Genomic DNA, 14,030 nt, shown 5'->3' with positions numbered 1-14,030 from the left:
CCGAAAGTGATAACTGATAATTCAGCATTTGAGAAAAATATTGCTTTTGAAAAAATATGCATACTACCAAAAGTGGACTATACCAGTCTAATAGTTTGTTTGGTCAAGCTTCTCAAGAGACCAAAAGTATTTTTTTTTTCTTCCAAAAGTACTTTTTTTTTTTTCTTAACTTGAGGTATTTGGCCAAGCTTTTTTGGGGGGAAAAAGTGCTTTTGGGAAGAAGCAGAAGCATTTTCTTAGAAGCAGAAGCAGTTTCTTAGAAGCAGAAAAAAGTAGCTTCTTCCCAAAAGCAGAAGCAGAAGCAGTTTTGACTTTTTTTCTTACCAAGAATACCCTTAACAAAATATAGTATATACCCAAATAACCGTTAAACCTAATACTTAGGATATTAATGTATACATATTTCTTATTATTTTTAGGATAACTTTCTAATATACAGTGACTTTAGGGGTGAATGCTTTTATATTTGTTGAATGATTTTTAATATATTTAACTTATATTAAAAGAATTAAATACTTTTAAATTTTATTTTCATATTTTACTTAAATAAAATGAAAAGATTTAATTATTGCCTGTAATAACAAATTTTTGAGATTATTTATTTACTTATAATATTAACTATTAAGTAAATATATCAATGTCCTTATTCGTAATTTGATACTTAAAAGCACTTTCTGAAAAGCTTGGTCAAACACAAATTATTGCTCAAAAGTATTTTTCAGAGTAATTAGCCAAACACAAACTGTTTCTGTCAAAAGTACTTTTGAAAAAAAAATTTCTCAAAATAAGTTAGATTTCTCCAACTTTACCAAACAGGCTATAACTACATAAAAATGGAGATTACGCACGAAAGAGGGGATGGAGATTAAGGTACAGATTTTCTTTAATAATCTGACTAGCCTAGCAAGTCAAATTGGACATTTAATTACGTATTTTTGTTTAACTATTCCGTCAACGCGAGAGGCGCCGTTTAATCAGGATATAAGAATTTAATGTATATTTTGATTTTCTAGGAGGACATTAGATTCCAAATTATTCTTTATGTCAAAAAAGGAAAAAATTAAAATAATATTTTCCTCTCTTTTAGTTTTATATAGGTCAAAGTTGTTCACTCACACTTCGATACCATATGTTACGTTTAATGAAATAGTAATATTTTTTATTTACTTGTGTTAGCTAGAACTAGAATAAACAAACTGCTGATCCATTATTCCATGACATTGTCATGACTCTTTCAAAGCCAGGAAGACAACATGAACCTTCATCCCAATGTGGGATAATCAACGGTTTTTCTTTTACCTTTTCACCTTAAGTTTAGCTTTTTGTGTAATTTGCACTCAATGTCTATAGAATTAAACTAAATAATGAACTACTTGATAGAAAGAGAAAAGAACAATGTGTAATAATCTCGGTGCCATTAAAGCACAGGGCACGATTTCTTGATCTCTGCATAAATAAATTAAAGCACCAAGTTTTGCAAGTTGAAGTGCTTCTTAATGTTAAAAGATTGTTCTACATGTAAACATTTATTATGGAAGAAATTTCACCGGTTTCGTGCTATTGGTATTTTATATAATTTTAAAAATTGAGGTGAATCCACGATTTGAATTTTATGAGTTCGAATTTAAGATTCTATGTTGATGTAGTACTGATTTGATTTACTCGGTCAGAAATTTTTTTTATACTTATTTAGTGAAACTGGATGAACCCTAATATTAACACTACATTCGTCCCTCTCTAAACTTGGTCAGTGCATCTGAATCTGGAACTCAGACGTTGATTACTTAATTAAACTTGGACATTGATTTCTTCATTTTTTAAAAATAGATTTATATCTATGTAATGCGTAGAAAGTTGCAGCAGCAAGAAAGTTCCCTGCGGATCAATAAAATTAAATTAGTTTGGACTTTGGACGTGTGGAAATGTGTAGCAACTGCATAAAATTGTGACAGTTTCCGAGGAAGAGCGGGCGTATAACTTTAGCCTATTTTGGGATTTTCAAATAGGAATAGAGCCTCCGTTGCCTTCACGTTTGGTAATCACCATTAATCTCCATTCCACCCTATTTAAGTCATTCGAATGTCTCCTGTCAAAAATCATATGATCACTTCGACTTAAAGAATGCTCTAGGGATTGATATGTTTATATATTGAGGTGTGGTAGATTAATACATGCATCCAGTAAAAAGTTTAAAATCAGCGTCGGGACCAAACACATTAATAAAATGACTACCTATTTGCTATCTCTTCCTTTCTTCATGTTCACAATTCTAAGCTGCTACCTGCTGACGATATTTTATGTAGCACAAGGGAACCAATGTAGACTATAGAGCATGACTCAGATATACACTTAAAAGGTAAAGCCTAACTGGTATCTCACTTTACCTTAAACATGCTTCTACTGGATGGACATGTCAACACCGGTAAACAAAAACATCTCAATTCTTACATCTTGTTTCTACTTGATGGACACGTCAACACCGATAAACAAAAACCATCTCAATTCTTACATCTTGTTTGGATAGTTGTTATGTATCGTTTGATAATATATCGTATTATATTATATTGTGTTGTATTGTATTGTACCGTATTGTTTTGATGACTACATTGTTTGGATAAATTGTATAGTTTTTTATTATTTTATGATGTTATGCACCAACAATATGAAGAATAAACTTGCAATATTACAAAGAAAAAGTAAGGTATAAGATAGAATTATTATATAAAAAAATAGTATAAAAGATAAAATAAGATTATTTAATAATTGTCATGACCCAAAACTACGTGACCGGCACCCGACACACTATCCATCCCGGGCGAACTAATCCATACAAGAATGCCCATCTATATGCAAAATAAATACATGCAAAAGCCTTTTTGAAAACACAATCATTTTAAATGATTAAAACCATACATGAAACAAAATCTTTAAATCCATCATTTCTCAATAATTGCAAAATACGAAAGAATACTATATTTTTTTCATGCATACCATATGAATAACTCTCGATCACAACTCCAACAGAATAACAACTCTCTATGGAATCTCTAAAACACAAGGATGAAATAAATACCCCACCAAAAGTAAGTAAGATCAACATGAAGGCTACCACGGAATAGAAGTGGCGCCTTGGAAAGAGAGTCATCCTAGCCTCATCCGCTCATAACTTACCACGCCTCATCTTAAAAATATGTAAAATAAGCGGGGCCCCTGAGGGCTGAGTACACTATCACAGTACTCAATAAGTGTCATAGACTCTCTCTAACTCAAGTTTCTGGGACACGACTTTATAAAATAATGCAACCAATATTTGATATAAAACGATAACAACTATATCATTCATGTTCTTTATTGTTTCAAATGAAAAGACTTGAAAAATATAAATAATGATACAAACTTTTAAAACATTTATATCAACAAAACTATTTCAACTTCATTAAGTCATTGAAATCCTTTTCGACTCCTTAGGCCTAAACATAACAAAATTATCTTTTATCTTTTCACCGAAAGTATTATACCATCACCGACACAAGAAGACCAACTAGGTTATATACCTAGCGCTAAGTATCATATACCCTACTTGCTCAGGTCGTCTCATCGCAGTGCAGTACGAATCGACTCAGCCATGCTATTAATAGCATAAAATAGCATCCTCTCAAGGAGGATACTTTGTCGTAGTCTATACCACAAAGTGGTCATCTACGCCTACACCGGCACATGTAGTTTTATGATGACGAATACAATATATCCGAAGCCAATCTTGGTGAATACAAGTAACTCCCAAAATATTTGATACCCAAATATAGATTCATAGCAAATAGCCTCAAAGTATTTATTTTATCAAATCATGATATTTATAGTCAATCCAAACCGTTTGAAAAAAATAAAATGAAGTCATTTTTCCTTTCATAATAAACAATTAACAAAATGAGATTTCCAATCCTTAAAGATTTAACAAGTGGTACTTCGAAATATAAAGGTTTTAGAAATATTATATTTCTCATTTTATAAAACAAAGGTAACAAATGAAACAATAAAACTTAAATGTTTAATCCATTTATCATCAACATAAGTTATTTAATAAAATTTATAATGCTAGTCTCAAGTTTCATTTTACCAAACAATATTTAAAAAACAAGATTTTTAGAAAATAACATGACACTTCATATGCAATGCAATATTTAGTACATGGAGATATCCGCACACGCTTGTCCCCTCAAGTACGGACACACACATATATAATTAACTCATGTCTCAACCCAATTCATGCTCTTAGAGAAAGTCCCTTGAAAAAAGTAAGTTTAATCAACTTACCTCAAGTCCAAGCTTCAAACTAGTACTACGATGCTCCAATTTGTTTAAAATGCTCAAATGATGTCAACAAGTCTATATCTACATTTATGAGTTCACGCGCGCGCGCGCGCACACACACACACACATATATCAACGATCCATTACGACAATACCAAGTAAGTCTACTAAGTGTCCAACACTTAGGTCCCAATTCACAAGTCTAGTAAAAATTCATATTCTTGTCATAGACGTCGATACTTGAGTTTTTAAATCTAGTTCTCTCATTTTGAGCTCAACAACAATATTCACTAGTGAATTGCTCACTAGATTATAAAGAATAGTATTTAACTCATTTTCACCAAATCAACACTATTCATCATCTTCTTTGCGTAGCTCAACAATTGTTAATAATTACATATTTCAGGCCTTGTTCAATCCATGGAATACTTTAGTATTTCCAACTAAATAACGCACCAAACGACTTAACAAAATTCACAATTTCATTATTCACCATCTTCCTCTTTCAAGAACCCTAACTCACAATATCCATTTTTAAGACTCTTGTAATACTCCAAACAAATAGCATTTTCAAACCACAATCACATCTGCATACTTGTCACGACCCGAAATTCCCACATTCGAGACCGTAATGGTGCCTAACACTTTACTTGCTAGGCAAGCCAACATTAGAATAATTTAACCATTTTTAACAATTTATTTTAATTTAATAGTAAAGAAACCAAATAAAAACGATGTCGAAATACCATCCCAGAACTAGTGTCACAAGTGCACGAGCTTCTAGAATAATACAAACAAGGGTCTGAATAAAAAAATATAGTTGTCTGAAAGAAAGCATACAACTAAGATAAAGTAGAAGGAGACTTCAGAGTTGCGAACGTCGTGCAGCTATACCTCAAGTCTCCTCTGATAGCTGAATCCGAGCAAATCTACAGTACGTCGTTGGGAGAAACTCAAGTATCTGCACAAGAAGTGCAGAGTGTAATATGAGTAAAACCGACCCCATGTACTCTGTAAGTGCCGAGCCTAACATCGATGAAGTAGTGACGAGGCTAAGGCAGGTCGCTTACATTTAACCTGTACAAAATAATAATAACGAGCTTCTAGAATAATACAAACAAGGGTCTGAATAAAAAAATATAGTTGTCTGAAAGAAAGCATACAACTAAGATAAAGTAGAAGGAGACTTCAGAGTTGCGAACGTCGTGCAGCTATACCTCAAGTCTCCTCTGATAGCTGAATCCGAGCAAATCTACAGTACGTCGTTGGGAGAAACTCAAGTATCTGCACAAGAAGTGCAGAGTGTAATATGAGTAAAACCGACCCCATGTACTCTGTAAGTGCCGAGCCTAACATCGATGAAGTAGTGACGAGGCTAAGGCAGGTCGCTTACATTTAACCTGTACAAAATAACAACAACAACAACAACAACAACAACAACAACAACAACAACAACAACAACAACAACAATAATAATAATAATAATAATAATAACATGAATAGAGATAAGACGAAACATCATATCAATAATTAAAGTCAATTCAGCAGTCACAATAAATTATTTCTTTTATCATTCTGTTGTGGCGTGCAACCCGTTCCCACAATATAATCCTTCAATTAAATTTCATTACGGTGTGCAACCCACTCCAACAATATAAACTTAAAATAATATCTGTTGCAACGTGCAACCCGATCCAACAATATAATCTTTTAAATAAATTCGGTTGTGGCGTGTAACCCGCTCCAACAATATAATTTGCTAACACTTAAATGTAAAACTACTTCAATAAATACTACAATTAATAAGAAATTATTAGGCAACAAGGTATTCAACAATTATAAATTATGTAGGAAACAAATAAGGGCAAGTAACAATTAAATGTAGAATCAGGGAGAAGATATGAAATTTAACATATAAAATACTAATTATCAAATAACAATTATGGTACAAAAATCACATAAGCAGGTAGCAATTAAGGCATGATAGTTGGTAATAAAAATAGGAGACTCAATTGATATAACAATTAATTCATGAAATAAGGTTATTAATAAAATGCGTAAAAATATGGAAACAGGCAATTGGACGACGTATAGACACCCGTCACCTCGTCTATACGTCACTATACATAAACCTCACATAACATATAGTTCAAGAGTTCTATTCCCTCAAGTCAAGGTTAATCACGACACTTACATTGCTTCGCAGTTCAAGTGATACCACGGCTTTTTCTTTCGAATTATTCTCCAAACCAACCAAACCTAGCAATTTATTTATCAACAATTCAATTTGAACTTTAGAAATTATTCACAATTCGAAATAGACTTAATTTAAGTCATTTTCGGAAAAGTCAACTAAAAGTCAATGTGGGTCCCATTTTTCGGAACCCGACGAAAAATTACGGAATCCAAACATCCATTCTGATACGAATTCAACCATACAAAAATTATCGAATTCCGACATTGGATCGCCTTTCAAATCTTCATTTTATATTTTTGAAAGATTTTACAAAAATCTAATTTTCTTCAATTAAATTCACGGATTCATGATGTAAATAAGTATGGAATCATGATAAATAAATGATTTAGGATAAAGAACACTTACCTAGTTCAAATTTGTGAAAAACCCCTCTGAAAATCGCCCAAACCGAGCTCCCCAACTCTATTTTTGTTAAAAAAGGCAAAACACCCCATTTTATAGGGGTTTTATGTCTGTAGCGCCACATGTGGCGTGGGACGCTGCCTGTGGCGCCGTTTCCAGAACTCCAGAAGTCCCAGCGCTAGGGATAGCGCCCCACGCTACCCTGGACTCTGACGACAGGAAAATTTTATCCCGGCACAGAAATGGGCGTAACTCTCTCATACGATGTCCGAATTCTACGATTCTTTTTGCTATGGATCCAAAATTTTAATACGGATCTAGATCCTTTAATAAAAACTAAATTTGGAGCTCATTTGATTAATGTGATACCACTTATTCTTGAAGAAACGACGTTGAAACATTCTAGAATATCCAAATTAAATTCCGTTAACCATCCGAAATCCATCCGAGGCCCTCAGGGCCTCAACCAAATATCCTAACAAGTCCTAAAATATTATACACACTTACTCAGGGTCTCAAATCACGTCAAATAATGTCGAAATTACAATTCACACCTCAATTCGGACTTATGAGTTTCAAACTTTTTATTCACATTACAAAACTCGTGCCGAAACGTATTAAATGAATCCGGAATGATTTCAAATTTGGCGCACAAGTCATAAATGACATAATGGAGCTATTACAACTCTCGAAATCTCAATCCGAGTCTGATATCAATAAAGTCAAATTCACAGTCAAACTTTAAAAATCTTTAGCCTTTAGATTTTTAGTTTCCGTAAAATGGCGATAATTCGATGTAGGGACCTCCGAATTCGATTCCGGGCATACGCCTAAGTCCCAAATTACGATACGGACCTATCAGAACTGTCAAAATATTGATCCGCGTCCGTTTGCTCAAAATGTTGACCGAAGTCAACTCAAATGAGTTTTAAAACTCCATTTCACATTTTAATCAATTTTTCACATAAAAACTTTTCGGAAAAATTTACGGACTGCACCCGCAAGTCAAGGGATACTGAAGGGTGCTATTCGAGGTCTCAGAACACAAAAATGGATGTTTAAAATTAAAGATGAGATATTGGGTCATCACAATATTTAATCCATAACTATATGCAAGTATAAAGTAGAGAAATTACCTCTTGTAGGTCAAACCCTAACTTGAACCCCTTTGAATGATTTTTGAAGATTGGAGGAATTCCTATGGATTTTGATCTATAATAATGTTGATATCAACAATCAATAGTTTTAATCCATCATAATTATACCAAGAAACTCACCTTGGAGTGTGGGGAATGCCCATGGCCGAGAACTTCTCTCTCTAGAACCCTAAAATCTTCAAAATTTTCTTTCTGGTCATATTTCATGAATAAACATTATTTTCAAAAAAACAATTGAAAAAAAATCGCTAAAATTTATGGCCAAAGAGGAGCTATATTTGCAAATAACTTAGCTAGTGTTTAGACATAGATTTGGTTGAAACTTGAAAAAAAATAGTTTTTGAAGTTGTGTTGAAAAATAGTCTTTGGAAGTTAAAGTTATGTTTAAACATATATTTACTTGAAAAAATATTAAAACTTTGTGAGTGGAAGAAAAACTTATCAGTTTTTGGAACTTGAAAATTTTTCTTCAATTAATTTTTCAAAGAACTGATCAAATTTCATGAGCAAATAATATTTTTAATTTTTTTAATAAAAAAATAATTAAAATTTATATCCAAACGGGAGCTTAAACTCACTTATTATGATAATTACAGGAGTTTAAATTTAACCTTCCAAAAATAACAAAAAGGAGTGAAATAACTCTATATAAATCTCTCTTTCCTCTGGCATTTGCATACGTTATTCTCAAAGTCTGACTTCAAAGCCCCCTCCACCTTCCTTTTTTAATTCTTACGTCCCATTAAACAATACATTAGACGTTAGTAGTAGTAAACTCCGCTTAACATGTCCAACTTGAATTTGTTTTAATACAACTCAAATCTCTATCTAACCCCCCCCCCCCCCAAACACCACTTCACCCCCTCCCCCTCCCTGCCCCTACACTCCTAACGTCCTTCTCTTCTCACTAACTCCTATAAACATACCAGCCAGCAATATTATCATATCCCCCTCAGATCAAATTGAGGACAGCTTTGCTCTCTGCAATGGCGGGTTCTAACCAAACCCCATACTATACTCCAACCTCCAAACCTTCAGCAGCCACACACCCTTTTTCTTCTTGGAAAAAACTCAATTTTTATTATTCTTTAGCTGCCGTAACTTTCCTCTGTTGTGCTTGTTACTACGTTGGCTACTTGCAACACAGTAACGTTGGCCTTCGCGTCTTAACCACATCTACTTTAGCCTCTACCACTAATTGCTTCTCTTCTCAAAATAAAACCTCCACTACTTCCCGTGTATCATCTTCTTCTTCTTCCCCACTAGACTTCAGCACTCACCATGCCGCCGATGACGGCGGAGCTGTGACCGCAGATGACGCCGTCAAAATCTACCCGCCGTGTGACTTTAAGTACAGCGAGTACACTCCCTGTGAAGACCAAAAAAGATCATTGAAATTCAAGAGAGACAGATTGATATACAGGGAAAGACATTGTCCAGAAAAGAGTGAATTGTTGAAATGCCGAATACCAGCTCCGTATGGTTACAAGAATCCATTCAAGTGGCCACTGAGCAGGGATTTAGCTTGGTACGCTAATGTTCCACACAAGGAATTGACTGTAGAGAAAGCTGTTCAGAACTGGATTCGATTTGAAGGCGACAGGTTTAAATTCCCTGGTGGTGGTACTATGTTTCCTAATGGTGCTGATGCATATATTGATGATATTGGAAAGTTGATTAATCTAAAAGATGGTTCAATTAGGACCGCCATTGATACTGGTTGTGGGGTAACTTTACTTTCTTTATCTTCATTACTTATTAACTCTTATAGTCGATTTTCTTCTTTCAAAACAGGGCTTAGTTGAATGCATCACGCAAAACACTAATTAATTAATTTTGTTTTTCCTTATATGGGTGTTTTCTTCTCCATTTTCTTCGCTTCTTGATCTTTCGATAATAAAGACTAACTCCACATGTTAGAAGTCAGGGGAAGTCCTAAAAGTACCTTATTGTGGTTAAATTGATGTGTACACGATTTGAATGAATTGTGTGAACCCTGATCTCTAAAGAGATAATGACGAAAGTGATCTTCATCTCTTGTTTGGATTATTAGCATAGCGAGTGGATGGAAAAAAAGAAAACCGGCAGCTTTTTTGATCCCATGCATAATATCTCCTGTACATCTGGCAATGCATGTATGCTGTCTCTTTCTTCTACAATGAACCTGTATGCTATCGACCAAACAATTTGGCAGTATTTTTATTTAAATGGATATATTCAAAAAAATAAAATATGTTCCTCAATTTGGATATATCTTGGATGGTCCTATTTAAATTACCAATCAAAACTCTATATTGGAAAAATTAGTACTACTTTATTGTTCGAAATTAATCTCAATGTGGGGAAAAATAGCGTTTCATTTCATCTCTATGGACAGGAATATGTGCTGTTAATTATTTCATTACAACTATTTAGAAATTCATCTGCTAAAATATACACAGGTGGCGAGTTGGGGAGCTTATCTTTTGTCAAGGAATATACTAGCTATGTCATTTGCACCTAGGGACACACACGAAGCACAGGTTCAATTTGCTCTTGAGCGAGGAGTTCCTGCTTTGATTGGAGTTATTGCGTCCAAGAGGCTTCCCTATCCATCTAGAGCTTTTGACATGGCCCATTGCTCTCGTTGCCTCATTCCCTGGGGCGAATATGGTGCGTAATTCTCAAATCCAGTAACCATTTCAGTACAGTCGTCATTGTTAATACTTTTCGTAAATCATAATGGTAATTAAAGTTCTTTGTGTTGGTAATTCTATGGATCAGACGGTACGTACTTGATTGAAGTTGACAGAGTCTTACGGCCTGGTGGATATTGGATCCTGTCCGGTCCACCGATCAACTGGAGGAAATACTGGAAAGGCTGGGAAAGAACCAGGGAAGATCTAAATGCTGAGCAAACCAAAATTGAGCAGGTGGCTAAGAGCCTTTGCTGGAAAAAATTTGTTGAGAAAGATGACATTGCAATTTGGCAGAAGCCATACAATCATTTACAGTGCAAAGAATCAAGAAAGATGTCGAGAAATCCACCCATGTGCCCTGCCCAAGATCCTGACAAAGCCTGGTTCGAGCTTTTTGCTTTTTCCTATCGTAATTAGACAATATAGTCTAGATGTCATGTGTTAAGATTATTTCGTGTTTATTTGATGTATTCATCAGGTACACAGAGATTGAAACTTGTTTAACTCCTTTGCCTCAAGTATCAAGTGAAGAAAGGGTTGCTGGTGGACATTTGGAAAAATGGCCTAAACGATTGCACGCAATACCACCAAGGATTAGCAGGGGAACTGTAAACGGGGTCACGGCCGATACTTTCAAGAAGGATTCACAACTATGGAAAAGAAGAATATCGTACTACAAGACGGTGAATAATCAATTAGGCCAACCAGGGAGATACAGAAATCTACTAGATATGAATGCCAACCTTGGTGGTTTTGCTGCCAATTTGGTTGATGACCCTGTTTGGGTGATGAATATAGTTCCTGTTGAAGCTAAGGTCAACACACTTGGTGTTATTTATGAACGCGGATTAATTGGAACATATCAAAACTGGTAATTTCAATACAAAAAAAGCTAGTGGGGATCGGCTATATGAATTTTCACCGACCCATTTCACCTTTCTTTTCCTTGTTACATTTAGACATTAGTACATTTTTATTTAGAAGCTTTGTTGTAGGTGTGAAGCCATGTCAACTTACCCAAGAACATATGATCTGATCCATGCTGATTCTGTATTTACTCTCTACAAAGACAGGTAACTTATGTTGCTATTGTATTCTTCATATTTTTTCCTGCAGAGGGATGATGAATTATGAGATTGTTTGTCTTTTGTACTTGTCTACAGGTGTGAAATGGAGGATATATTACTTGAAATGGACAGAATATTAAGACCAGAAGGAAGTGTAATAATCAGAGACGACGTAGATACATTGGTCAAAGTAAAGAGGATAGTAGATGGGCTGAACTGGGATAGCCAGATTGTGGATCATGAAAATGGACCTTTGGAAAGGGAAAAGCTTCTTTTTGCAGTAAAGTCATACTGGACAGCTCCAGCTACCCAAGAATCCGAGACTTCTTAAACCTACTAATTATTTTCTTTTTAATTTCTTTTCATATTCCCATTATGTCTTGTTCATCTTTTTTTTTTCTTCACTTAATTCTATTACTTAACAAGTGTTATATATGACGACACATTATTCTTTAGCTATTTTAATCGAGTGAATCTCTGTGAAAATGATATTAAACAGAATGACAATGCAGTAGTGAAGTTCATTTAGAGTAGTTTTGGCTCATTTCAGGAATCGTCTCTCGAATTATTGAAGTTGGATGACCTTTCTTTTTTACGTCATAAATACATATTATTAAAGTACCTTATCTTATCACTTCTAGAGATGTTGCTTAATATATTTACCGATAATGAATCGACGTCACATAACAAGACCACTTGCCTAAGGTAGCTATAATAGACAAAGACAAACTTATCCTCTTGTTTACTCAAGATATAGTGCCCTTGATTCAATAGATTCTTGCTTTTATCACCTTTATCATATTTAATTTTTAAGCGTTGGATCAGCCATTTCGTTATTTTTTTCTTAAATCCACACCGTTTAACCACTTTTTGGTTTTTCAATCTGGGGTTTACAACCTTTCTTTCTTTTAATACATTGAGGTTCTTTTTCTCACGTAAATCTGTAAATCATTAATAGTGCAACTTTGAATTTAAAGTTATGCTCGAATCCTGCGCCTAGTGCTGAACGAAGGTTTTATTATCTGGGGATACTAAGTTAAAAATTACTACTAATAGAGTAGCTATTTAATTAGTATTAAAATTTTATACTACCCAAGATTTTGTGAAGCATCAGGTCTTGAGAAGTGAATTGCTGACTAAGCTAGCCATAGATCTACAACTTGGAGTATACAGTTAAGATGTTCCCTGTTAATAACGTAGGCATGTTTGACGGTCCTTAATTATTTCATGTAGATTAATAAATACAGATCCGGATAATATTTTATTGCGATCTCTGTTGGAATCTCAAAGCAGTTAAACAACAAAGTCAGACTTAAAAGTCAACCTCCTTCCTCTGAGCTTAAGAGCCTTTCTTAGTTAGTAACGGCAATTTGCACCCACATACACCTGCCGTGCACCTACACCCTCATTCGCATCCACCCTCAGTAGTACACCTACAAAAGTTCTTTTGTTGCTTTTATATTGAATTCGACAATTAAAAAAATACAAGTTCTTGCTGCTCATTTTACAAAACACAAATATCCCCTTATTGTAAGTATTTGCATTATTAATTTCTCTATTGATTATAACACTCTCAATAGGCGAAAAATAAGTATTTTTTAAGTATGTATCTTTCAAAACTTTTAAACAAGAAATGATAACAAATTATTGAATAAGACATGTGATTTAATACTAGTAATAGCTTTCTTGCTTTTGAACTCTTAAGCTATTGTGCCCTTTAAAAAAGATTTAACTAATAAAAAAAGTTCATTTTTATTTAGTTACATATTTTTTATTGTTTCACTTTTAATATTATAAATCTATTTAGTTAGATAACTATTTTTTTATGTAGAATTTGCACTACATCAATGTTTTAAGTGATTTATTAAAAAAAAGAGATAAGAATAACACAATTATATTCGTGAAGAATTTCCATGATATAGATGGTGTATTTGATTTTTTTTAAATCAAAGGAATGCGTATCTACCTTGAATATAGGGTACATATTAGAAATTTACCCCATAAAAAACTCTGAATTCCTGCCTTTTCCCAAATTATAGTATAAACCACTACAACACGCACTCCACATTGCCCCTTAGTGATCGTGGTTAGTTTTCAGCCTTTTAGGCATGAATGTGATTTTCAAAAATATAAGACTCGCACCCGCCCCACGACCCACAAAGATTTTTTTTAAAAATAATTAAACTCGTACCGCACCGTGAAGCCCAAACCCACCCCG

General features: G+C 34.0%; 1 protein-coding gene across 1 annotated transcript; it reads left to right on the top strand.

Annotated features, from left to right (window-relative positions):
* Positions 1–8,801: 8,801 nt before the first annotated feature.
* On the top strand, positions 8,802–12,355 carry LOC107761752 (putative methyltransferase PMT15). Its single transcript, XM_016580019.2, has 6 exons — positions 8,802–9,794; positions 10,509–10,719; positions 10,831–11,128; positions 11,224–11,616; positions 11,741–11,818; positions 11,909–12,355. Exons 1-6 carry the CDS (start codon positions 9,054–9,056, stop codon positions 12,141–12,143), a joined length of 1,956 nt encoding a protein of 651 aa, XP_016435505.1. The 5' UTR covers positions 8,802–9,053; the 3' UTR covers positions 12,144–12,355.
* The last annotated feature ends 1,675 nt before the right edge of the window (positions 12,356–14,030 follow it).

Source organism: Nicotiana tabacum, chromosome 4 (assembly GCF_000715075.1).
Source record: "Nicotiana tabacum cultivar K326 chromosome 4, ASM71507v2, whole genome shotgun sequence".
NCBI lineage: Eukaryota > Viridiplantae > Streptophyta > Magnoliopsida > Solanales > Solanaceae > Nicotiana > Nicotiana tabacum.
The sequence above is the reverse complement of the archived record's forward strand: the minus strand, read 5'-3'. Positions and strand labels throughout refer to the sequence as shown.

Coding starts and splice junctions, on each gene's coding strand:
- LOC107761752 (XM_016580019.2), top strand. CDS start 9,054: ATGGCGGGTTCTAACCAAACCCCATACTATACTCCAACCTCCAAACCT. Junction 10,720..10,830: donor CATTCCCTGGGGCGAATATG/GTGCGTAATTCT, acceptor TCTATGGATCAG/ACGGTACGTACTTGATTGAA. Junction 11,617..11,740: donor ATTGGAACATATCAAAACTG/GTAATTTCAATA, acceptor GCTTTGTTGTAG/GTGTGAAGCCATGTCAACTT.